Below are 26,937 nucleotides of genomic sequence, written 5' to 3' on the forward strand. Positions count from 1 at the left end.
TTTTAGGAGGGCATAATTCAGCCCACAGTACCTCCCCACCTCCCTGGGCTATGAGGCAATTAGGTAGTTGAATGTAATTACATTTAACAAAGAGTTAATTAGCACATATTCTATTTCAAGGAATCAAAGCCAAGTTTTGAGGGACATTCTGGATTGACAGAATGATAAAGTGATGAGAATTAACCTTCCAGCATTATATAGGAAGAATGGAAGTGGGGATTGAAGGAGGTAGCTGTGTGGCAGACATTGCAGAATTCAATTAGAGTGCTGACAGAGGGAGAAGACAGCATGAACAAGTGATATGGTAGGTATGGACATGCACTAGATATGACTCTGGATGGAGGTATGACTGGATAAATGATCCTGTGTGTTCCCAGCATCAGCAGAGGGTCAAGCACAGAGTAGGTACAATCCTGTTGCTGAAGGAATATGAGTCTCATATTGATCTCTTCTACTTGTATTGGGACTGTACTGTCAGCAAACGGGATATTCTTAGAAAATAATCTATCATCTGTTCTAATTAACTTTGCTATAATAACCCAGGAAATGTCACCTAGTGGTCCCAGAAATACTGCATTTAATATTTGGTTGAATCAAATGGAAACCTACTTGTGTCTTGTGGAGTTTGAGGTTACCTGGAGAGTCGATGTGGAGGGCAATCACAAAGGCCTCATGGTGGTCTGAGCATCATTCGAGAACGACTGTGAGATTGGCTGCTTTGCCAGACTTACCAATACTTATTGCCTGGTGGCCATCGGAGGGTCAGGGAACCCTACACTGTGTTCGAAGGCAAGCTTGCCGAGACCATCCCAGTGGTGCATGCATCCATTGCCAGCTGCCGCATCATCAGGTGTATGTGTGTGGGGAACAGACACGGTCTGCTTGTACCCAGCAACACCACTGACTAGGAGCTGCAACATATTCAGAACTCCCTCCCAGACTCAGTGCAGATCTGGTGGATAGATGAAAGGCTCTCAGCCCTGGGCAATGTCACCACCTGCGATGATTATGTAGCCTTTGTTCACGCAGACCTGGACAGGGAGACAAGAAATCCTGGCTGATGTACTCAAGGTGGAAGTCTTCAGACAGACAGTGGCTGAGCAGGTGTTAGTAGGAAGCTATTGTGTCCTCAGCAATCAGGGACAGCTGGTACATCCCAAGACTTCAACTGAAGACCAGGATGAGCTGTCCTCTCTCCTTCAGGTCCACCTTGTGGCGGGCACTGTGAACTGAGGTAGTGAAGTAATTACTGCTGGGATGGTGGGGAATAACTGGTGTGCCTTCTGTGGCCAGGACACAACCAGAACAGAGCTTTCAGTGGTGGAGAGTGTCTTCAAGCTGAATGAATCCCAGCCTAGCACGACTACTACCAGCATGTGGGATTCCCTCATTGACAGCCTAACCTGAATCACCTTCCTTGATGTTTGGCAGGCTCCTGGATCTTAACTTTGGCTCTCTCTCACTGTCCCACACAGTCTGTCCCAGATGCTGGCAGAAGGGTGGCAGAGAGCTCACTGGTATCAAGTAGCTGGATGCCCAACTCTATTTCACTTGTGCCCATCTCCTGAATCTATAGTTACTGTAAAACTCTGCGATGTGCTGGTTGTCAGGCCCTATGGCTCTTGGCAGAGAGCTGTGCTGTCCTGTGCCACCCAATTAAAGGAAGCTTCTTCTGTCCATTAAAAAAAAATATTTGGTTGAATCATATGCAATGGCTAGTATTTGGTCATTTCGACCTAAAGAAATGGCCATTCCACATGGTTCAACCTAATTCAATGTTTGAATCATTTGTTTACATTTTTTACTTTTAAAAAGAGAAAGAAAATGATCAAGCAATCCACTGAATCAAAGCCAAGGAGTATTTGAAGACTGTGATCAAATGGTCACATAAGTAGGAATCATTTCCAAAAACACAGCTACTTCTCCAAATAGGCAATCTTAAGAGTAAAATATCGTTTTTGTTATAATCAAGAAAGCTGGGCAGCAAGAGCCTAATAGACTTCTGTTGTGATATAAGTTGCAGTGGATACATGAATCTTTATTTTCTGTGCAAAAGGGAGTATGATATGAAGGTCTTATTGTGATATTACTTTCAGCGACTACATGTTTTATTGGCTGGCTTGGAATGAAGGTTTATCACAGCTCCAGTAGTGAATGTCCCCATTGTGACTGCTTATAAATCAGTTTTATTGTCAGTGTCAGCTAATCAAGATCAGCTCCTGCCTAAAGGCATGACTAAAAAAATAATACACTACTGCATAAGAGGATTTATGGCATTTTTCTCCTGTTATTTTATCTGTACACAATGTTCAACCATCTAGAATAGAGAACTCCTTGACATAAGGTCCTAATCCTGGGCCCACATTTACTAAAAAGCACCAAAGGGAATGTTGCTCTTGACTTGTGTTGAAAATGTATCAACGCTTGCTAATTTGGGACAACAATGAGGATCTTATAAGTAAACTGTCACTTTTAATCAAGGCCCCAAATAATTTGGAGGATGTCAAAAATCAAGAAGTTGAGGCATACATTTTGTCTATAACACACTGTTCCTGGAAAATTTTTTTCAGACATCTAAAGAATAGCCTGAAACAGCACCGAAGTGTATGAGTAAGCATTTTCCATTTAAGAGAAAACAGAAAAACTGTATTATGACATATGGCCACTTAATGGAACCCAAAGTGATGAAAGCACATACTCCTTCTCAGATAATATTGGGAAGCTGGTTGAAGATATGACTAAATTGATCAGCACAGTACTTCTGAGTTATGCTAATGCACAAAGCAATCTCTGAACCAGCAGTACCTTATCTCAAAGAACATCAGCAAATGTTAAAAAGATAGAAAAAAACAAGGCAAGAAATCATCCACTTCCTCTGTGTGATATGCTAGAAATGTTATGAGTAACACAGCCAGTTCAGCCTTTTCCAGAGGACCAAAAACTTGGTCCATTTTCATAGCATTTACAGACAAAATGATGCTCTGTAATACCATCATGGAGTCTAGTGCTAAGAGAGCCTCAAGGTTCCTGATGGGGGGCTCCATACTGGGCAGCTCTACCTGGTTAGGAGCTCCATGGGTAGGTGACTTCAGGTGAGAGGAGAGCATGGTTCAGAATTAGTCAGACTGGGATTCCACCCTCAGTCAATTATGAATAATACTTCTCTCTCAATCTGGTAAGATAAATAAGCCTCTCTGAGGTAGTTTTTGTGTGTGCTCTTAGCCCTTCCCACTTATGTTGAGCTGAATTTTGCAAGCCTATAACTTCTTCCTATAGGCAAATTTCTATTCTTTGGCCAGGAAAGACCTAGTCATCCATTCGAATATAGAAAGTTTGGAATCCTGTCAGCCTTGAGTTTTTCCTCACCCATTCCTCTTAGAATTCTTCAATGTTAGTTCCCCAATTCACCTGGTCATTCTGAACCAACAGTGCTGGGACTGCCTAGAGCTTGGCCACTTGACTATTCAACATACAACTCAGCCTGTCCATCAGGATAATCTAACCACAAACTGCATCCTTATCATCAGGATGTGCACAACTCTCCAGCTAAAGAAGTACAAGATGAGGGTTTAGGTTGTCCTTTTTACTTTTATTCAAATAAATACAATAATTATAGACAGCTTGATTAATTCTCCCACCAACTGTCCTTTTACGTTGGTGCACTTAAGATTTTAGGTGTACACTGCCATGGTCGCATTGTGGCTGTGTAGGGTCTACCCTTTACTTCGAAACGATTCCTTCAGACTCACAGGCCAATAGCTCTCATCAAATGAGTCATGGTGCTGCTTGCCCACATGAGACCAAATGAGAAGAGAACAGACACCTTTTTGGGCAAAACACATTTTTATAAGGTACCTTTGGATAAAATGTAATTATTTTCTCCCCTACTTATCCAGACCAGGGACTCCAAAATGAGAAATATCAGCAATGGGCAACCCAGTTCATTAAAAACATTGAATTTGATATCCTAAGACAATTCAAACAATGTGAAAGAAAATGGCATTTAGTGTTTGCCACCAGAGTTACTAAGACTAATAATAAAATTTTTTTAATGTGCTAGAGCTTGATTCACAAATGCAGAGATTAGAGAAACTTCATTTGTTATAAATTAGCTTTCCCTGATATTCTGTCTTTATGATTAAGTAGTAACTTCTTCAGTTTGAAATTGGTTTGATTAATACCACCTTTATTGGGAAAAACTTCAATCCTCTCTGGCTTGGCCTATGGTACCCCACATGTTTATATGAATAATAGTTATGGCTTCAATAGCTGACTGATAGTTTTGTTCTACAAGGAACTAGTTTAGACAGTTACTTTTTCTTGTCTAAAGCCAGTAGGGTGAATGTAACCTAAGTGGGTTAAATTCATTTTATTTTCATTTAAAAAAATCTTACCTGTCCTAGTCAAAAGGCAACTGGGTCTATGGAATGGCAGACTGGGAAGCATGGGCCAGATCTCACACTATCACACTATCAGCACGAACAGACATGGCTCTGGGGAGCAGAAACAGCACCTGGAGAGAGCAGGGCTGCAGTGCCCACGCCATGAGACAGGCCTTCCCATGGAGTCTTGCTTCAGAGAGTGTCCCACAGTGAGCACAGTGCCCACAGCTGATCCCAATTCCTTTGTAAAGATGCGATTTTGCTCAGCAGCAGCCCAAGGGGGTGAGAATAAGGCCTAATGTGTGAGAGCCACTCCTGCCTCCTGTGACATTAGAGGTTGGCAAAGTCATCTAAAAGCCTGAGCAAGTCTACTTTCTAGAAGTAAAAAATCCTGACCATCTCACAGTCATTCCTTTAATGTAAAACTAAACCACCCTGAAAAATAATACACTTTGAAACCCTCTGCCACATTTATAAAAAACATTCAATTTTAAAAAATCCTTTAAAAATGTTATATCAACAGCCTTCTTATTAATAAATATAAAACACTTGGTTTAAGACACTTGGTGACTTCCTTACATCATGCATCAGGGATGGATAAACAGTGAGGTTTTATCACTGACATCTATTTGGTAAAAACTCTAGAAAGAGTTATGTTAATAAGATAATTGTTTTGGAAATAAGAGTTACAACTTTTTCCAAAATGTCAAAAAGAATAAGAATGTAAACACTACATACTTAAAATATTAATACAACAATATTAATTCAGTAAAATAAATAAAAGAAAGTGGCACCAACTTTATGGCAATTTTTTTAACATAAAAATGTAGCTCATTGACATTTTAAAAGAAATAGTTGCTCCAAAGAGAAATGGTCATTCTTAGCACAAACCAAGAGCATCTGAAATAAAGTGCCAGGAGACAACACAGCACCACACTTTAACTTGTTCACCTATGAACAGAAATGCCATCTTGATCTTCTGGTCCAAAATATGCGCCATGAGGGGAAAGTCAGCTTCAGTAAACATGAGGCTTAGGGTTGTCTTTTGTCCTTTTTCTTTTTTCTTCCAGTGTGTGCTTAAATATTTTCTTTAGGGTATTGTAAACTATTGGTCCATTTTCAGAATCAAAATTAACCTGGTGACAAAGAAAATTTATTTTCAGGACACTAACAAGAATTTGAACTGATCTATTTTGGGAGAAAAGATATATGGTGGAAAAATAGAACTAATATTTATATACAAAATTATATATAAATATAAAAGTATGCACATTTCATACATTAATTTTAATTGAAAGACTATATTAGAATTGCCAATTATATAAGTGCCAACTATATCAATGAAAAAATGAAGAATTAAATTGAGCGCTTGGATACATAATATACTCACTCCCTGTCAGGAAACAAGTCAATAGTGAATATGAAGTGAGTTTCAAATCCAGAGACTGATCACTGATGATACAAGGAAAAGGTCTCTTCACAAAAACAATGTGCACTAGCTGTCAGTGTTGCACTGGGGCAACCTGAACAGGAGCCTGCCTCTCCACCTGCTATCCATGCAATCTTGGGTCATATCTGACCTCTCTATAAAAAGGAGAGCACAATTCCCATCTCCTTAGGGTTCTGTGAGTACTAAATATGAGAGCCTGATGTGTGTGTGACACATATAAAAACGTACATAGCAGTTTCCTATCCCCTTTGTGGGAAGGCACCATGTACACATATGTGGGCTGTCTGCCCAAGTTTATCACACTGCAAGATTAGGAGTGATGCTGGACAGAGAACCAGAGCATGCCTTCACCCCAATCCCAAAGAAATGTGTGACTCCTCAGGACAGGGTCAGATCTTGGCCAGTGATTCCTTCCTCCTGCAACTATAGGGAGGGCTATCCCTTTGTGAAGGGCTGGGAAGGGTGTGGGATTTCACTCGGTTCACAAGCCAATAAGCTCATTTGCCAGCTTGAGGTCATTGGCAGGAGACACTAGACTGCTAGGTCAGAGAAAAACAACCTTCTAACTTGAACAACATAATCACAGGTGGAGGCTGCACAAGCAGGGTGTTTGCATCATGGCTGATGATCTCAAGGTAGGGGCAGCAGCAAGCCTGCTAAACTCTGGCCTGAAGGGAGACATTCTCTTTACTACATAGGAAGCAGATGCCGCACAGGATTCCTTAAAGAGCCCAGGATTTTTGGAGACCAATATTAAGGATTTTTTTCAGTTAATTCAGATATTTTTATCTTAACCATTATATTTTCTATCCTATTTGCAGAAGCTTCTTATCAACATTAACATGTCTTGTCTATTTACTTTGTTAAACACCAAACCACAACCCTTCCCACAAAGCAAGTAGCCTCTTGGGCTATGAAGGTCTATGAAAATGTAATAAAATAAAGACTTAAAGGACCACATGATTGGGGTTTGCACTGCTGACTCTGGAAACTTAGTACCATAAAGCTCCAGATGAGGAACAAGAAAGCCTGCCAGAATAATATCACTTAGGAAGGAATGGAGGGAGAGGGGACTGATGAATGAGTTCAGATAACTGCTATCATCATTAATCTTTACCATAGATATTATCATTGAAAAGCTGGGTTCTTTGTTAAATAACATTTTCATAAGTGAGAGAGGTACCAACAAATTAGCTGAGTGGGTGAGAGGAACCTCTTCACCTGGCAGGGACCTGGTTCTTTTCTTCAGCCAGGAAGACTTGCTGTAAGCCAAAATGATGTGCAGAGAAAGGAATTTAAAAAAAAATTTTTTTTTTAGTCTTTGCTAAGGATTTGCTAACCAGGACATACTACCAAATCATCAATGCTGGATGCCGAATTCTCACTAGATGATTTCTTGTGTAGACCCAAGGTAGAATTGGCTCAACAAGATTCTCTGACTCCTACTAGCACATCATTTAAAAATACTTTCTCAATACCCAATTGTTTCTCTCTTTATAAACGTTCTTTGTTCAAATGTTCTCTTCCAATAAAATCTCACAGGTCAGCTTTTTTATAATACCACTGTTAGAAAGCTGGTATTTTTTGGCCAAAGCCTACAACTACTTTCAAGAAATGTCAAACACACTTCCATTAAGAGGAAACATAGCTAAAAGTTTTATTTTAGAGGCAGCTGGTGACCTCTGGATTCTAATTTGCAAAGATCATGCTGCTTGTGGTCTGAAAGGGGAAGGGACAGTGCCACTCACCTTAGTGAAAGCTTTAATAGCACGAGCAAGAACAGCTTCTTCCACATCCACAGGAATCGTCTGCAGGCTCACTATGCAGTGCAATACGCAAAGAATAGTCTGGTGCTGGCCCTATTTGTGCAGAAATCAAATCAAAACAAAACAAGTTTTGTTTTTTCTTTTGAAAAATACCTCAAGAAATGAACTCAAAGCAAAGGCAAAGCCAGGAACTGGTTTATGATCAAATACTCAAAACTTCTAATACCACACTATCTACCAAGGACTCTACCAATGTTTACTGTTATGTGTTTGAAAACTTTCAGGAGAGAAAATCAAAGTTGATTAGTTATTACATGAAGCACAATTTCAAATGAAATGTCTTCCTTGAGGTGAACTGAAGGGATGATCCATTCTCGTTTCTGGACACAATCGTTTCAATTGGGCTGGTGTACGCTGATGTGTCACAGCAACCATGGATTTTCATGCCCTGCCCCCTGCAGATGCTATGGAGGGAGGAGAGGTGGAAGAAGGGACAGAACAGTGCTCTAGCCCTTCAGGAGCATGCCAGAACTCTAGGGAGACAGTCTTTGACAAACGAGTCTGACTTGATTCCTGGGGCTGCTCACATTGGAGAAACAAAGGAACCCCACCATTGGACCACATTGTCCCTAAGGGTCACTGACTTCACCCTGGACATCTACTCAAAGGGCATAATCTGAAATACAGAAATACCTGATCATATCGGTGATGCTTACAAAAGTAAAAACCTGGAAATAACGTCAATGCTACACATGGGGTTGGAGCGAGTGATGATGGAATCACACGATGTGACAAAAGGTGCAGAGATTTGTGCCAGAGCTTTTGGAGTTTGAATTCTGCTCTAACACAGGCTATGTACCTTAGGTGGGTTACTTCACCTTCTCTTTTCAGTAAAACAGGTTCTCTACCTTCTCAGACTATGGGGATGAGAGAAAGTGAAAATGGACATTACATTGTAACAAGGGCCCAGCCTGCCATCATCCAAGAAGGGTAACTGCCTCTCTTATCCCCTCTCTAGATTCATCTCTATAATTTAACTGCTGAGAAACAGCCTAAGAGAAGAACTCCCAATGCAGGAAAAATTTTATCTTTAAAGATGTGCATCACACTACTGTACATCTGGTTGTCTGTGTGTGCATTAGCAGTAGATGTGCAAACGAGGCACTGCAACACAGAATGTAACTCAAGGCTCCTTAGGAAATAACACTGCTTCCTGAAACAAAGTGTATTTTTAAATGAAAATTTAATACCTTAATATGGTTAAAAATATTAAACTGTATAAAAGGAGCTATTAGTATCAGTCCCTCCTTTCCTAGAACCATTGTCTTCCTTAAGGCAACCACCATTATTTGTCAGTTTCTTGTTTTTCCTTCTATAGTCTTCTATATTTTATATATGTACTATATAACTATGTATGTGACACACTCCTCTTTCAAAGAAAATACAAATGAGTGTATATTCCAACCTACTGCACAGCTCTTCACATTATATGCTGCTCATGGTAAATAAGTAGAAATATATACTTGAAAGTGAAAGTGGTTAATTATGACATATTCCTTCATGTTAGAATATTTACCTGTCCTTCAAAGTTAATATTTATGAAAAACTTACACTAAACATGGTAATTACCTATGGTATAATTTTGATCAAAAATGAAGAATAAAGTTGTATGTGAAATGATTTTACCAAGAACTATATTCAATGTTAAGACTGAAAGACTTGAAAATGTTTCAAAGTGGCTCTCCTGGGATTATGGGCATTTCCCTTTTTATTTTTTATTTTCTAAATGTTTATTCTGGGTATTTCTTCTCTGGGTTATGGGCATTTCTCTTTTTATTTATTATTTATTTTTTTAAAAAATAGATTTATTTATTTTTAGAGAGAGGGGAAAGGAGGGAGAAAGAGAGAAACATCAATGTGTGGTTGCCTCTCATAGGCCCCTAATAGGGGACCTAGACCTACAACCCAGGCATGTACCCTGACTAGGAATTGAACCAGTGACCCTTTGGTTCGCAATCCATTGAGCCACACCAGCCAGGGCTCCCTTTTTATTTTCTAAATGTTTATACTGAGTATTTCTTCTTTTATCATGAAAAACTTAAATTAGACCCAGATATGGGATTCCATATGAATTCCCTTTTTATAATTTTTTTAAGTTTGTGAAACCTATACAGTTAATGTCATAAACTGGTCCAACAGCTAATTTACCTTCTCTAATAAAAACAGAGCTTCTGCAGTATCTGCATGCCTGTCAACCAACATGTTCATGTCCTCTTGGGTTATCACAGGCTCCTTCAGCTGCTCCACCCATGACCACATCAAACTGCACAGGATGAAAGGATCCTTTTCACCACATATTCTTTCCCAAGCTCCATTTCGGGAATTCAGTTCTTTCTAAAAAGAAAGGAAGAGGGAGAAAGAGGGAGGAGAGAGAAAGATGAAGAGAGGAGGGAGGGAGGGGGAGAGGGAGCAAGGCACCATTTGGTATCTGAAGATCCTCAGGCTGTCTAGGAGAAAAGTCTTAGGCTCTGGGTATGGACTGGGACCCTTCCCAGGATCCCCACTTCCAGGAGGCACATTGGATTGAGATATAGAACTTTTATAAGCCTGTTTTCCTTCTACTAAATGTACCCGTACCCCACAGGTATTTATGACTGAGGTCTGCTAAAGCTCCTAGTGCAAAGAAGGCCTTAGTTAACCTAGTTCTTCACTTCACTCAGAAAACACAGAACAGTTCAGGAGGGGAGTCTGCTTTTTCAGGTCCTGGTAAGCAAAACAGAAATATTTACTGCAATGAAGTAGAATGGTAGATTGAAAATCCTAAGTAAGAGAACATTTGCAAATTAACCTGAAATAAGGTAAAGCTTCTGACTGAAACTTCAAAGTGCACCCCCCAAAGGTGCCTGAAATTGGTAAGTGAAGTATATGTGCTACTTTCAAATTCCTTTTTAGAATACTATGTAGAATTTAACAAATAATAAAACCTGTACCTGGAAATTTGATAAGAGTGAAAACAAGTAGGAAGTCTAGCCACTACTCCAAGTACCTAGAGATAATTTAGACAAGTGATTTTAAAACTTTACCTTACAGAGTAGGGGAAAAGCGAGGTAAGAATTTTAATTTCTGACAGGACATTTAATTTTAGATTTATATTTTAGTAAATAAAATGTTTGCAACAATAATAAGCACAGTAATTGCTACCATTCATTCCTTCGCCCATTCCAATATTTGTAGAAGTTACCATATGACAGAAATGATAATACATGACTTACCTCTGATTCTACAGCAACCCATCAATGAGGCCCTTCTACAGACAAATGTACGGGGTGGCTCAGGAAAGATGAAATAACTTGCCCAGGAGCCCAAATTGAGAAACAGGCATTCCCACCCAGGTCTATTCCATCCTAGTCTGTGATACTCCTGCCATGACACTCTGGCACTAGGGTTCTCTTTATCATCTCATAAATAAGCCAGTACTTTGAGAAGACAAGTTGGACAGAAATGACAAGCTCAAAGACCCTCTTAGTAAATGACTGTTATATCGACGTTTTCTGAAATCTTCAATGGATTTAGGAAAAGACATAAAAATGATTAAAGTTATTAAATACATGAGCTGTATCCTGGCTCTGATGCATTTGGACCATACGACTGCAAGTATGTCACCTGACACCTGTGACCCTTAGTTTCCCCATCGGTGATACTTAATTTATAAGGACTGCACAGATTAACAAAGGACCTGTAAATACTATCATCTGCCTCAAAGGATTACTGTGAAAATCACATGAGATAAAAGACAAGAAAGGGCCTAGTATAGGCACAAGCGACATTATGCTATGTAAGTCATGTTCATTTTACTTTTTTAAAAAATAACTTTTTAGGTTTTTAATTCTACTGCACAGTATTATATTAGTTTCAGGTGTACAACACCTGAATTAGTTTCAGTGGTTAGACATTTATATAACTAACAAAGTGACCACCCTGATAAGTCTAGTACCCATCTGACACTGTACACAGTTGTTACAATATTGATTATATTCCTTGTGTTGTATTTTACATCCCCATGACTATTCTGTAATTACCACATTTTACTTAATCCCTTCACCTTTTTACCCAGTTCCCTGATTTTCCTCCCCTCTGGCAACCATCAAAATGTTCCATTCTCTACCAGAGGGACCCCCACAGAAAAACACCCAGAATTATTTTCTGGAGGGCAGACACCTTGAAGCACAGGCTTTCCCCCACTAGATGAGTGTTCTTGGAACCCATTTGTATCAGTGTGCCAGAGGCTGCATTCAGCTTCAGTAAATTTTTTTTTGAAGTCTCTTTGTTAGTGCATTTCATGATGGGTGATTTATAAGCACACCTGCCCACACCACACTGAGTGTTCAGGAATTTTTGACCATATATAGCATGACCCCTGTGCTCCATCCTCCCTATTCACATGATCTTGCCCTGAGTGACTACTTTTTTCCCCGATGACACAGTTCTCAAAGAAAAACATTTTGCCAATGTGGAAGAGGTGAAACAAAAAACAGCAGGAGCACTTAAAGGTATCAAAACTGAAGGGTTGCACAACTGCTTTGAGTGGTGGGAAAAAAGTCTCAACAGATGTATTACATCAAATGGACAGTACATTGAATAAATATACAATTTTATAAATAAATTCCATTTTGGGGGGTTCCCCCTTGTATGAGTCTGTTTCTATTCTGCTTATTTATTTTTTAAAGATTTATTTACTTATAGAGAGTGGGAAAGAGAGGGAGAGAAACATCGATGAGAGAAACATTGATTGGTTGCTTCTCGCACACCCCAAGTGGGAACTGGGCCTGGAATCCAGGCATGTGCCCTGACTGAGAATCGAACCAGCAACCTTTTACTCAATGGGTGCACAACCAACTGAGCAATACCAGCCAGGGCCATTTATTTTGTTTTTTGATTCCACATGTAAGTGAAATCATCTGACATCTGTCTTTGTCTGAGTTATTTCACTCAGCAAAACCACCTTTACATCGATCCATGTTGTTGTAGATAGTAGGATTTCATTCTTTTCTGTGGCTGAGTCATAATGCATTGTATAGCTGCACCACTTCTTTATGCATTCATTAGTGGTGGACACTTAGTTTGTTTCCATATCTTGGCTATTGTAAATGCTGCTGCAATGAATATGTGAATATATGCCTTTTCAATTTAGTGTTTTGGGTTTCTTTGCATAAATACTTGTAAGTAGAGTTACTGAGTCCTTCCTTGTCTCTTCTTACAGCCTTTATTTTAAAGTCTATTTTTCTGCTATAAGTATTGCTACCCCAACTTTTGTTTTTTTTTTCATTTCCATTTTCATGAAATACCTTTCTCTATCCCTTTACTTTCAGTGTGTGTCTGGCTTTCAGTCTGAAGTGAGTCTCCCATGGACGGCATATATAAGGGACTTGTTTTATTGTCCATTCAGCTCCCTGATGTCTCTTCACTGAAGCACTTAAATCATTTACATTTAAAGTAATTGATAGACATGTATTTATTGCCATTTTATTATTCATATTTATTATCTTTTTCTTCTTCTTAAAAAAGACCCTTTAACATCTTATAATACTAATTTGGTGGTGATGAACTCCTTTAGCATTTTCTTCACTGGGAAACTTTTTATCTGTCCTTCAATTCTAAATGATAGCTTTGTTGGGTATAGTAATCTTGGTTGTAGGTCCTTGCTTTTAATTACTTTGAATATTTCCTGCCAATCCCTTTTTGCCTCCAAAGTTTCTGTTGAGAAATTAGCTGACAGTCTAATAGGAACTCTCTTGTCAGTAATTAAACGATTTTCTCTTGCTGTTTTTAAGATTCTCTTTGTCTTTAACTTTTAGCATTTTATTTATTTTTGTTTTACAGTAGTTTTATTCATAATTGCAAAAACTTGGAAGCAACCAAGATGTATTTCAGTAGGTGAATGGATAAACTGTGGTATTGGTTTGGCCAAAATCCATTTTTTTTTCCATAAAATAAAAGACATTTTTCATTTTCACCAATAACTTTATTGATCTGTATATTCTGAGTATTTCAGCTATTTCTCATGTGTTATAACATTGACTGTTCTCTTCTCTTGATTTGATCACTAATCACTATCAACTTCAACGTGTCTACCTGACTCTGGAGCATGTCCAGTGAGAAATTTTCAGCATGAAACTTTGCAAGCCACTTTTGACACATTCAATCAGTCACAGTACCTTCTCCATACACTGTACAAATTTTTGTGCTTCAGTTGCATTTTTATCTTTCTTGAAATATCAAAGCATAACATGTCAAAAATGTGTATTTTCTTCCATCTTCAGTATTAAAATGGCTACACAAAAATTCTCCAATTTTGATAGTTCAAAAAAACCCCTACATGTTGATATGACAGCTGCCACAGTACAATCTAAGAAAATTGTTTTGAATAAAGTTAAAGACAACTCAGTGCTACTAGAACTATCTTATAGAAAAAAACCAAACTTTTTGGACGACCTGATATATTCAGACAATAGCATGTTATTCAGCACTTAAAAACTCATGAAAAGACATGGAGGAACCTCACATATGCCTTGCTAAATGAAAGAAGCCAATCTAAAATACCAACATACTGTATTATCCCAACTATATGACATTCTCGAAAAGGCAAAACTATGGAGACAATAAAAAAAAATCAATGGTTGCCAGAAGTTGGGAGCACAGAAGATTTTTAGGGGAGTGAAGACCTTCTATATAATACAAAAGATGGGTACATGTCATTATGCATCCGCTCAATGTACAATAAACAAGTGAATCATATGTAACTATGAATCTTGGGTAACATATCAACATACCAAAGTTCATGTTTTACACCACAATTCATCAATTTTAACAAATATACCACTCTGGTAAGGGATGTTGATTATGAGGAAACTGTATGTTTGTATGGGGGCAGAGGCATATGGGAACTCTGTATGCTATGCTCAATTTTGCTGTGAACCCGAAACTGCTGTAAAAGTGAAGTCTATTTTTAAAATGTTGTCTAATGTTAGTGCTGTAAAGTTGTTTTTTAAAAGTCAGTTATAAAATAACCAGTAAGAGTTAATGATAGTCTTTCTGATTGTCCAATAATGAATGTTGAAACAATGAATATATTGAAAACAAAAATGACACAGCACTTTGGTGACGCCCAACAGAATAAACTTGACTGGCTAAATAAAGTGGTTGCTTTGTCATCCTCATTTTCAAATGCTTTTGCACCATAATATTATTGGCAGAGGTGAGAGCAGAAAAGAGCTATAGATGAAAATAAACCAGTGTGATGAAAGAAATGTCACAGGAACATGAAGCAAAAGTAAAGAAAAAAGGCACATATAATATAGAGGACGTGAATGGGATGTGTTAACAAGTCAGAATGAATGCAGAATAACTTGACAACATAATGAACAAAGCATTCACATTTCCCTAATTAATAAATGGTTCTATTAACTTTCTCTGATCACACACACACACACACACACACACACACACACACATATATTTTACCCTCATGAGAGTGTATACTTACTGACTTTTACAGAGAGTGGAAGGGAAAGAAAGTTAGAGGAAGAGAAATGTCAATTGGTTGCCTCTCATACACATCCTGACCAGAGACTGGACCTGCTACCTGGGCATGTGCCCTGACCGGGAATCAAACCTGCTACCTTTTGGTTTATGGGACAATGCTCTGAGGCCAGGGAAGATGATACATATTTTTAAGAATCAAAGGTGTAATGAGAAAAAGCTGGACATAATAATTGAGGAAATGGTAGGTGATTTTTTTCACATAAATATGGCAGCTTAGTAAACAATGTTCAAAAATGCTTTTTAAGAATTAAAAACAAACAAATAAATCTTAGCTAAAAACAGTAAAAAAAAAGCATTATGTAGATAATGAAATGTTCAGTAGTTGTCAGTCACTGGGGACATTTTGCCTTCCAAGTACAATTCTAAAAAGCGTAGGTAAGCCACAGGTACAAACACATCAGCTGAATGTATGACTACTTCTCATGAATCTATAATTATTTTCTTCTTAGAGAACAATCCAAAGTGAATGTTTCATACTCTTCACCATCTCCACAAACATGAACTCTGTATTTCTCCGAAAGGTCTAAGAGATAAGGCTCCATTTGATCCAGAGTTTTTCCAACATGCTTAACTAGCTCTAAATTCAAAGTTGCTACTTTGATGATGATTGCCTGAATGTTATCATCTCTTGGAACAAGTCTTGGTTTCTTGGCCAAAGGTAAGTTGAAAGCTGAAGATTAAGCCTTTTATATACATTTTCAACTCCAACACACTGATAATAAAAAAGTATAGAACCTACTTATATTCCTTCCACTTTTTCTTTTTCTTTAACAAGTTTCAAAAGGTCAGAGACCTTTAACCTTACCACCTTCACATTTGTCCTGTATCCACACACCTTCCTCTTATGGTAAAGCAACAGAGGGGAAGAGCCACTGCGTACAAATCAATGGCATGATGACCTACTGTCTGATACATGTAGCTATCCAGTTCATTTGACCGCACTTGATTTTCAGCTGGTCTAAGATTTGCTAAACCAACAATCTGATGCCTGGCATGATCAGTGGTGGGAAGGACAGCTGTTACATTATGATGCAGTCCATTCCTGCCAGGCAACAGCTGTCCTTCCCACCACTGATCAGAGCTGCAACTTTCATGCTGGGTACATTGCACATGTGCACATGTGCGGCAAGACCTACCATCAGAATTTTAATAATGACGCATCTTGGTATGGGCCTCTTTAGGTTCATCATGGTTGGGACTCTCTGTACTTCCTGGACATGTATTTCCTCCACCAGGTCAGGGGAATTTTCCATCATCATTTTTCCAGACATGTTCTCAGCACCTTGTTCTTTCTCTTTTCTTCCTGGTACCCCCATTATGTGAACAGTGATATGCTTGAAGTTGTCCCAGAGGCTTCTTCTAGTATCCTCATTTGTTTTTATTCCTTTTGTTGTTCTGATTGGGTGTTTTCTGCTTCCTTAGCATCCAAATCACTGGTTTGATCTTCTGCTTCATGTACTCTACCGCTGATTCCATATATTTTTCATTTCAATTATTGTATTCTTCATTTCTGACTGGTTCTTTTGTTTTCTATCTCCATTTTTATGCTTATCTTTGTTGAAGTTCTCACTGAGATCACTGAGCATCCTCATAACCAGTGTTTTGAACTGTGCATCTTATAGATGGTTTGTCTCTATTTTGTTTAGTTCTTTTTCTCAAGTTTTATTTTATTCTTTCATTTGGGACATGTTCCATTTGGAACAAGTCTCCTCATTTTGGCTGTCTCCCTGTGTTTGTTTCTATGTATTAGGTAGAGCTGCTATGTTTCCTGGTCTTGGTATATTGGCCTTATATAGTAGGTGTTTTAAGGGGCCCAATGGCACAGCCTCCCGTCACCTTATATGGGTATTTCAGGTGTGTCCACTACTTGGACTGTGTGCACCCTCTTGTTATTGTTGAGCTTTGATTGCTGTTGGTACATCAGTGGGTAGGATTTATCCCCAGACATTCTGGCCATGACGACTCAGGAGGACCTGCCCCATAGAGCAGGACTGGCTTCAGTGGGGCTCTGGTGCCCACTAAAGTCCACCCCTTGAGTGTGTTGCTTGTGGAGGTGGTTTGGTGGTGCTTTGGCATGGTCTGAAGCTATTTAACAGGTACACTGACTCTGGGGCCTCCCAAGAGGTGCAGGCCAAAGTCAGCTGCTTCCTGTGCCCTGCCTGGGACACTGGAAAAGTGCTTCAAAGTGATCTTCAGATAGATGCTACTTGTACTGGGCTTGGAGATGGTTGGGAGAGTCCAAGCTGCCTACCAAGGCCGGCTGCTGATAGTGCCAGGCCAGGGTGGGGGCCACTTAGCAAGAGGTATGAAGCATGCCAAGACAAGATGCTGCTTGTTTGAGATTTTAGAAAAGTCTGCAGCATGAATCAAAACAGACCATTAGTATGGAAAAGACACTGGGAATGGTTGGGTGGACCTGGAAGTTGGGTGAAACAGGGTCTCAGGAGATAACCAGGGAAGGGCGAACTGTGTTAGCCAGGTTGATAGAGACTCAGATATGATGCCCACCTGCAGGCTCTGTAGAGAGAAGTCAGCAAAGAAAATATGGCCTCTGCTAGTACTTCTGTCTGGAAGAAAACTTCCCCACCTTTGCTGAACAATTTAGTTCCTCTCTGTATGTCCCTAATGCATTTTGAGCTGCTGTGAGTCTGAGTAAGTCTGTGCATGGGCACTTTCAGAGGAATACCTGGGACTCCAGAAGCCCTCCATCTCACTTAGCCACCATACCCACTAGTTTTCCCAGCCAGAAGTTATAGGGACTTTTCTGGACTGAAAGCTTCGGCAGGGGGAACCTGCTGTGGGTCTGGGATCCCTCACTTCTCAAGGGGCCCTCCACAGTGGAGACAGCCCTCCTTATTTTTAACCACTACACTATGGGTATGGGACCAGGCTGTTCTGAGTTCTGCCCCTACTACTGGTCTCTACATGGCTTCTTCTTTATATCTTTAGTTATAGGACTTTTATTCAGCAAGGTTTCAGGCAGTTTTGAATGATGGTTGTTCTGTAGTTTAGTTGTAATTTTGATGTAATTGTGGGAGGACATGATTACCTTCCACCATCTTAACCTGAAGCCTCATTCAACTCTTTCTAGAATTCAACTAATTTGTTTTTATTACTGAAAGGCTCATAAAAAAATCTAGAAAAGAAAAAAAGGGTAAACCTTTCCAAACAAAAGGTTGTGTGCTGTGTTCACCTCTAGAAATGCTTTCATATGTTGTATGTTGAAACAATCTGGCTCATGTACTGCACTGAGCAGTATGCACACAAGTGGGGCTGACCCTCAAGAAGACATGAGCTGTCACACACAAAGCCAAAGGATCTACTGCAAGCTATCGTGACACACAGTGATGCAGCAGAAAGATCTGCCAACTGACTAGAAGGCTTGTTAATTTACAAGTAGGAAATAAAGAACACACTTCATGTTGAAAAAATAATACATTTAACTATTTGTTCAGCAAAACACAATTCTGATGGAGAAAGTGTGTAAAGTGCTCTCCTCCCCAATTACAAGTGGGTGCGAGGCTCCATGCCTGTTTTACCACCTCCGCATCTGGAGGTCCTGGCCCTCTTTGAAAGTATACCCACCTTGCTTAATTAATGGCAGAATAGAGAAAAGCAGCTATACAAATAACTTGTAGTAGATTATGGACTAACAAGTCAAGATTCCACTGTCCCACATTTGGGGAGTTTACCTGTTTTTGATAACTAAGTTTATAAGGCCTGCCTTTTCTCTAGTTCAGCTGCCCATTCAGGGCAGAGTATTGCTGATTTAAGACTGTATAACACTCTTTTGTGTTGGAAGTTCAACACAAAAAAGGATGAAAATTTTAAATTTTACATTCTAATTTAAATAAAAGCCAAGAAACGGATCCCAAAGACCTAATCTCAGCACACAGATACTCTGTAGTCACTCCCATTTGACTTCCAGCTATGGCAGCTGCCTCACTGGGGCAGGACTGGGGAGTCTACAAGAGGGAATATGAGCAGACAGCATTGGTCATGCTTCCTCCTGACCTCACTCAATACTTGTGCAGATGATCTCTGAAAAAGAATTTGTTCTGATTTCATGCATGAGTCAGTGGTTCTCAAAATGTGGTTCCCTGCTAGGCCTTGGGTTGACCTTGAGATCCTTCAGGTCAGGTTTAAGTTGTTTGCTATGGCCTGTCCATCTGCCTGTCAGTGTATCTCACAAACCCAGCAAGAAAAAAGGATGCTACTTATATCAATCATATCCATGCTTTTCTTACTCAAGCACCCTGCAAAGTGCTAAGAGCTTTCTTTCAGAGGAGACTGAAGCAAGCCTGCACAACAGCCTGTGTCTGTCATTTCTATGTCATCAGGCTCCTGTTATAGCCGAGAAACCTGAAGTTCAAAAGTATACCAACAGGTCTTCAAATTCCTACAACAAAAAAATTTGGGAAAATGCATGATGTTTTTTGCACTGATATAAGTATTTCCCAAGCATATGTAATTAAATGAAATTCAAATACCTGCCACATTTCTACCTTCCTTTTCACTTCCTCCTTTTCTGCAAACTCACTTAAGTTTGCCAGGGCTTTGGCTGCCAGTATTCTCCTTTTTTCAACACTCAATTCAGACTGCAGAGCAGTGTGTGGAGCAACTTCAGGCGCGTCTTTGCTGTTTTGGGTTTTAGGTCCAATTGATGACTGCGAAGATTGTGTTTTGGGGCCAGAGCCACAGTCCAGAGGGCTGCTGCAGCTACCATGAACTTCATACAGACACAGGATGCCTTGCTGGGGAGAACAGTTTGGTTCCTTGGGGATATTTGCAACACTGGATGTAACTGGTTCACCAGGGTTGTATGATCCAGAAACACCTGAAGAGAAGGTTTTACTCCGTTGTACTTCCTTTGGAATATTCTTCTTTTGGGAAATTGGTGACCCATCATCTTTGAATTCTTCTAAGTCTCTAAATTTAGCCTGATTCCAGAAAGAAAATGTATTGCAGATCAGCATTTCCTTACTGAAATCCAGCTGTGGAGTCTGTGAAGCGTCATGGTGGCTAATGGGTGTCTGTTGCCTGGGGCTGTGGCAAAACGAGACTTGAGCAGGCACCGTCCATGGAGTCCCCGACTGCTCCAAAAGTGACTCTGCCCTCTGTAAATCTGAGTCACTGTAGCTGAGCTGCCTTTTCAGGTGAGTCAGGGGCTGAAGGCACTCTACATTACGCCTTTTCCAAAGAGGGTCAAACTCTTGTTCACTGGAAAGAATCACATCTTGATTCTTCAAATCTGCCACCACTGCAGTGGGGGTGAAAGAGTCCAATGCATCACTGTCATGCCTCAGTAACTCTTTATCCAGCTGCATCGTGACCATCTCAGAAACAGTTTTTTCGATTTCAGCAGAGAGGCCAGGTACTTCTACCACTTTTGTCACAATGGGCCTGTTCTCAGCTAAGTCCAGCAACAATTTGCATATGAAGTGGACAATTTTTGGCACATGTTTCAGAAGTCGTGCCTCGTATCCATGAAGTAGATGCCGCTGGCGAATCAGATACTGTGTTAAGGTGACAGCATGTGCTTTGGGGTCACAGCAAGAGAATATGTTGCGAAGAGGAATCAGAAACTGAGTAAATTCCCTCACACACAGTAGCTGTCCTCGAGTTTGAATGGAATTAGGTCGCTTTGCCCGAACAAATATAATGGCTTGATCAGCAGTCATTCTTGTTGCAAAAACTAAGTAACAAGCTATTAAAACACCTAAGTCAAGAAGAAGAAAGAACTGGATGAGAAAAGCCCATATATAGATATATATATAGATAGATAGATAGATAGATAGATATCTATATATATATCTTTGACAATTTAAATTTGATATTTGTTAGAAAACCATATAAATAGAACAACACTTTAAGGATAATATAATTTTGTAAATTTTTGCAAAGGTATTTATGTATTTACCTGTCTATATGGTACCACTCATGTTGACTGAGAACACTTAGTGACCCTTATACCCAGGGGCAAACAGAGAAACTGTCCCAGTGAAGCTAAGCGTGGACGAAGGGAGGATGACTGAATAGGATGGAATAAGGGGAGATGACTGAGTAGTTGTGGAATGAATGAATACTCAGGAATAACTGAGTAAATGTGGCATGGGGAGAGGATGACTGAGTAAGTGCAGAATAACTGAGGGATGACCAAGCAAAAGTGGAGTGAGAGGGGGTGACTAAGTTTGGAGTAAGGGGGAGTGACAAGTGTAGCATGAGGGGGGATGGCTAAATGTGAAGTGAGGGAGAATGACTACTGTGGAGAGTGTGAGGAATGACAATAAATACAGAGTAGGTGAGAAATAACTGAAGTATGGAGTGATAGGGGATGACTGTGAAGTGAGGGGGCTGACTCAGTAAGTGTGGAGTGATGGGGATGAGTGAGTAGGTATGGAATAAGGGGGGATCACTGCATCAGTGTGGACTGAGGGGTAACAACTGAATAGTAAGTATGCAGTAAGGGGGGATGACTAAGTGTGAAGGGGAATGGCTGAGTAATTGTGGAGTAAAAGGGGGATGACCTGGCATGTTTATCTTCCTTATGTCCAACTCCAAAATGGGAGAAGTAAAATCCTGCTTCTATTTCCCATTTAACAATTTCTGAAAATTTCTGTGCAGTGGATTCATACACTGCTCTTGGAACTTCCCACTTCTGCCTTTGCTATCAATTGTTGACACTTTCCTGCCTAGCATTCTACCAACTTGGACATTTTTAGATTTGGGAATTATTCATATTCACAAACTTTTCTTCCTGACAAATTCTTCTTGCAGATTTGTCTTTACACTAATATGTGTTTTTCTCCATACCAGATATAATTATATATTGCTACAAGCACTTAATATTAAGGAAAACAGCCTTTACAGTATAAATATTAGGCATTCTTATTAATTTCAAATTAAAATGAATATTGAAAAAGTGATCATTAATCAATAAGTTAAAACAGTTAATTATTATCTAAGTAAAAGGCAATCAAAAGACATTTGTGTGATTCACCAAAGCTGTGAATCTCATTACATATATCAGAATCTCCAAATACTGCATGTTCTTTCAGTATGTGGAAGGTAGGGTCCAACATATCATTTTCACTAAGACAGGGAAAGTCTTTAGTGGAAATATGAAATATCCGCAGACCTATTATTACATGGAATCCTAGAACAGCAAAAATTTTGTCTCAACCATGAGAGCTGATGATATTTAGCCGGACTGTATCCACATCCTGACAAAATTCCTGACCAGGTGGGAAACTCTATGGCAGATATACAGGTACACTGTGGACAGAGTCAGCTAAGGTATCTGGCTGAACCAAATGGCAATTAAGATTCCAATGCAACAGTCTTTATTTCTACCCTCATATCAGCATGGCACAGAGATTTTCCTGCCTTTTTATCACTGATTTTTATATAGAATTCTAGATACAGATAGACTCTCCTGCACAAACATGTATTCTGACAGCCATGAATGTAAATCTTGGCTCTGCCACTTACTGGAGGTAGCAAATTACTTTTGTGTCTTCAAAACTCACATTCTTGCTAAAGACTTAGTAAGAGAGCAAGTGTAAATAGAACAGTAGTTGAAACAATGCTTGTTATTTTCTCTATTATTTGGTTATGGAAAATCACGTTTTTAAAGACACTGGGTATTAAAAATGTTATTCTTTATATGTTTAAATATGCTCCAGACAACAAAACTATCTCCTAGAATTTACCTGTTCGACCAAGCCCTGCATGACAATGGATGGCTACTTTTCCTTCTTGTAAGGCAAATGTCATCACCTTCACCATATCTAATATAGTGGTAAGTGATGCTACACCATAATCCTTCCATCCAAAATTGTAGAAATAAACTGGGCAATGGAAAAGAGAACAGGAAAAAAGTCAGCATACAAGAAAAATACTTGCAAGGATATTTGAAAAAAGTGAGTGAATTCATAAAGAGTAGAAAGCTATAAGGCATGCAGATCTCAGTGGAAGTATAGGCCCAGAATAATAGACTTTTTACATTTCCAAGAAATTTATTGTTAACATTTCTTACAAAGCACATTTCATATTATTTAAGGCATTTCCTACTAAAACTCAGTCAGAAAGAATTATGAAAAAGCAGGATTGCAAATTACTAAAGTCAATAATCTATACCAAAACATCTTAGCTACAGAGAGAAAGCATATGATCCTGAACTTTAGAAATGCATCTAAAATGACTGATAAATGGCAGAAGATGGTACATACACATTTTCAACCTAGGGGGGGAAAAAGAACTAGATGTGGCTTCTTGAAAAAAACATTCCAAAATTGCACAGATTGATTCTTTCCAGCTTGGTGTAATTCCACCCCAAATCTCCCATGACTAAGATGCTTCTGGAATTGCCACATAGAGAATCCCGGCATCCTACCCAGGGGCAGAACTGATGTGTCATAGCAAAAGCCACAGAGAGTCCTGGCTTCCAATCCTTTAACATGGTTAAGTTGTATGACCCTGAGCAAATCAGAACTTGGTAAGTGTGTGTGGTCTCGTGTGCTATGTTACTTAACTGTTTTAAGGATAAAAATGAGACGATAGGTCTGACATACTGTTACTATTCATCAATGCAGGCACTAATCAAATTGTACCCTTATTTCTACATGCTCTCTTCCCAAGGTCCCTCTCATAGACAGAGAAAGCCTGCACTTTCCACAGCAATACCACACACACACACACACACACACACACAAAAGGTAGCATTCCTTAAAGTCAAAATTAACTCATCTTCATGTTTTAGGAGCCCTACCACCATGCAGTAAGCATTTATTTCCATCACCTTTTAAATCTAAGAGCTGAGCAGACAAAAGGCTCTGAGTACTGCCCTTGATAACTCATGGGTAGGAGTGTGTAAGGACTTACTGCCAGCTTCCATGAAAGCTTCAGGAAGGTACGTGAAACCACTTTCCTGTTCCAGAGGGTTCCCACAGCTGGCATGCTCACCGGGCCGCTGCAGGTTTATGATTGTTTTTAAGCCATGACTCAAAGGAAAAAGAAAAAAGTTAGTCATATCGGCAGCTAGCTAGCACTGTTAAATGACTTTTGGCATTAATAAACAATATTAATTATTCTCAAATTACCTATTTGAAATAAGCTATTTATATCTATCATTAAAATGAAAATACGTTTCCATCGAAGCCAAAAGCAATGAAGGAGAAAACTTACAGGTTGGCTTACAAAACTGTGTGTAAACAATGTGGCATTTACCTCTGAAACTGCTCAATGATGCGGTACTTCTCAAGGAGTTCAGTGGATGGGCGAGCCATTGCCAAGATGTTATCAGTGACCCTACAGATGGGAGGAGGGACTGGTAAGACACACAAAATCCAGAATGTTCCAGCTCCAAGGACTGAGAGAGCAGTCCACTAGTTTTCCTATGATTTCAATAACTCTGTAAGATAAGAATTCCTATACAAATCTGGCTTCAATTTTGCATTATGATTAAGATTCTAAAATACACTAGCTGCTTAAATCTCTGGAAAAAGTATTTACAGACTACAACAAAGCATTTTTAAGGACACTCAAGAGATTCTACTGCACATGATAGAGAAAAGTTCAACTGGCAGCAAAGGTGACAGTCTAGGTGAGTTATCCAAAGGTTATTAGTCATTTGAGGACTGACTAGAAGGCATTTCTAGTTCTTGAGCTATCTGCAGTTCAGTATGTGTTAATTGGAATAAAAATACCTGCCCCGTAGGGTTGGTGTTCAAATTTAACATGATGTGGATGCAAAGTCTTTAGCAAAAATCCCCACATGTGGTTATAAATAAATGCTGAATTATTGCAATTTAGCAAAAAATAAGAACTTTGGAATTAGTTGGGCCTAGTTTCAAATGCTGGCCTTTCTACTTTCTAGCTGTGTTGCACATTACTTAGTTTCTCTGGACCTCAATGCCTATATCAATAAAATGACATTACCAATGCCTACCTTACAAGAGTTTTATGAAGATGAGATAATAATTTGAAAGTGCCTAGCACAGTTCCTGGTCTGTAGCCAAATGCATGTTTACTGAGTATACAAATAGACAGAGACCCAACAAATGGCTATCCCTCATTAGGGCTCTGACTTCACCTTGTTCTGGTCGACTTTCTCATCAGTATTCTGGTAAAAGGTACATCAGGCAGTGTATTGAAAGTTGTGGGTCACAACTTGAGAGAAATAACATTAAATGAAGAGGGCAGGATCCAAAAAGATAACAACCCTCTCCCCAGGGCAATGTCTGAAATTCAACAGGGACCCCAAAAGCTTTAGAACCCCCAAATTTAATAGCATTTAATAGGAGAAGAGATGTAACATGAAATCAAAACAGGTAAAAGAGACTCAGATGGTTCAGTCAACAATAAATCAAAAATATTTATGTGGCCTTATGCTTCATTATTGGAAACTTACTTGTCAGACCACACCTCAGGAACAGTGTTTGCTTTTTCATAACATTCTTGAAGAAAGACAGTGACCACAGGGGAGAGAAGAGGGAATTTCAGGGGGCAATGGGAAGGGTTCACAGGAACAAATTTAAAGGACACATGGACAAAAACTAGGGGGAGGGTGGTAATGGAAGGGAAGTGGGGAGGGTTGGGAGGGTGGGCTGGATTGGGAGTAAAAGGGAGAAAACTGTACTTGAACAATGATTAAAATAAAATAAAAAAAATGACAGTGAAAGACCAGAATATAATCTGCGGAGAACAGTGACAGTGGTTCCCCCACCACATCACTACCCATGTAACCAGAAAATCCAACATGAAAAAGTATGGGTTGCAAGTTGAAGTTGCTTGTCGACAAATATCTAAAATGTAAATGAATTCTTGCTATACAAAATGACTCACCACTAGAATTCTTTAAACAGTGATTTCCTCTAAGTGTGTTTCAAATGGGATTTGGTCTGATTATCAAAACTCTTCAGATAGCACCACACCGAAAAGATATACTTGACAGTTTACTAGTAATAATAAAAAGCAGTATGATTCAATGATTCAATTGAACCACTGAACCAACAACTTATTGCACTCCTAGTAAGACAGACTAGAAGAGTATGTGTGTGAAAATGGGTCCTTTCACTCAGAGTATAGGACCAAAATTTAAACAAGGCTATGGCTTACCTTTATGAAACTGAAAACTACATATGTACCTCATAATTTCTCAAATTTATAGCTCAACATTTTTAACATTTCTAGCAATTTCTGAAATTTAAAAGCTATTTATCTTGTTATCATTTCCTTAAGATATTTACATACATTATTTCACTTAATTAAAAAAAGACCCTATGGAGTTGTTTTTATTATTTCCATTTCACAGAGGAGAAAAATGGGGTTCAGAGTACCTGTATGCGTAGGCCACAGCTTGTCAGGCAGCAAGGTCAGGGATTGGAAGCAAGGTTCCAACTTCAAATCCCCACACTCCCTCTTCCACAGCATCCAGCCACCAGGCACCACAGATATCTTCATTCCCTTTTCCTACAGAACTGCAGGTGAGAGCTACCACAGATGACAAAATCACTCACCAGGACGAGTAGATGCCCTTAATGGCCTGCTCCTGCTCACTCCAGCGGGCTGGATTTTCGTACTTGCATGATCTGCCCCCACATGCCATAGAGCAGGCCACATGTCCAGGAATGACATGTCGTAAACGCTCTCCCACTTTTGTATACTTTGGTGTTGGACGTCCTGAATTGCCTAGAATATGCAAGGAAGGGATTCAAAATTCCACTCTCCAAATGGA

At 39.3% G+C, this 26,937-nt stretch overlaps 1 protein-coding gene and 2 pseudogenes across 2 annotated transcripts in view; 1 reads left to right on the plus strand and 2 right to left on the minus strand.

Annotated features, from left to right (window-relative positions):
* Positions 1-467: 467 nt before the first annotated feature.
* Positions 468-1,963, plus strand: LOC114512590 (annotated as a pseudogene).
* A 302-nt stretch (positions 1,964-2,265) lies between these two features.
* The window catches only part of PTPDC1 (protein tyrosine phosphatase domain containing 1), a 95,850-nt gene continuing 71,178 nt past the window's right edge, over positions 2,266-26,937 (minus strand). For both annotated transcript variants that reach the window (XM_028531501.2, XM_036021466.1), the window contains exons 3-10: positions 26,720-26,891; positions 24,429-24,509; positions 24,084-24,202; positions 22,913-23,050; positions 19,691-20,919; positions 9,807-9,992; positions 7,581-7,691; positions 2,266-5,518 (exon numbers count right to left, since the gene is read on the minus strand). In XM_028531501.2, coding sequence (XP_028387302.1) covers positions 5,399-5,518; positions 7,581-7,691; positions 9,807-9,992; positions 19,691-20,919; positions 22,913-23,050; positions 24,084-24,202; positions 24,429-24,509; positions 26,720-26,891 — 2,156 coding nt within the window. In that variant the 3' untranslated portion in view covers positions 2,266-5,398. The remainder of the gene's footprint in view (positions 5,519-7,580; positions 7,692-9,806; positions 9,993-19,690; positions 20,920-22,912; positions 23,051-24,083; positions 24,203-24,428; positions 24,510-26,719; positions 26,892-26,937) is intronic.
* On the minus strand, positions 10,632-16,516 carry LOC114512510 (annotated as a pseudogene).

Source organism: Phyllostomus discolor, chromosome 3, assembly GCF_004126475.2.
Source record: "Phyllostomus discolor isolate MPI-MPIP mPhyDis1 chromosome 3, mPhyDis1.pri.v3, whole genome shotgun sequence".
Lineage (NCBI taxonomy): Eukaryota > Metazoa > Chordata > Mammalia > Chiroptera > Phyllostomidae > Phyllostomus > Phyllostomus discolor.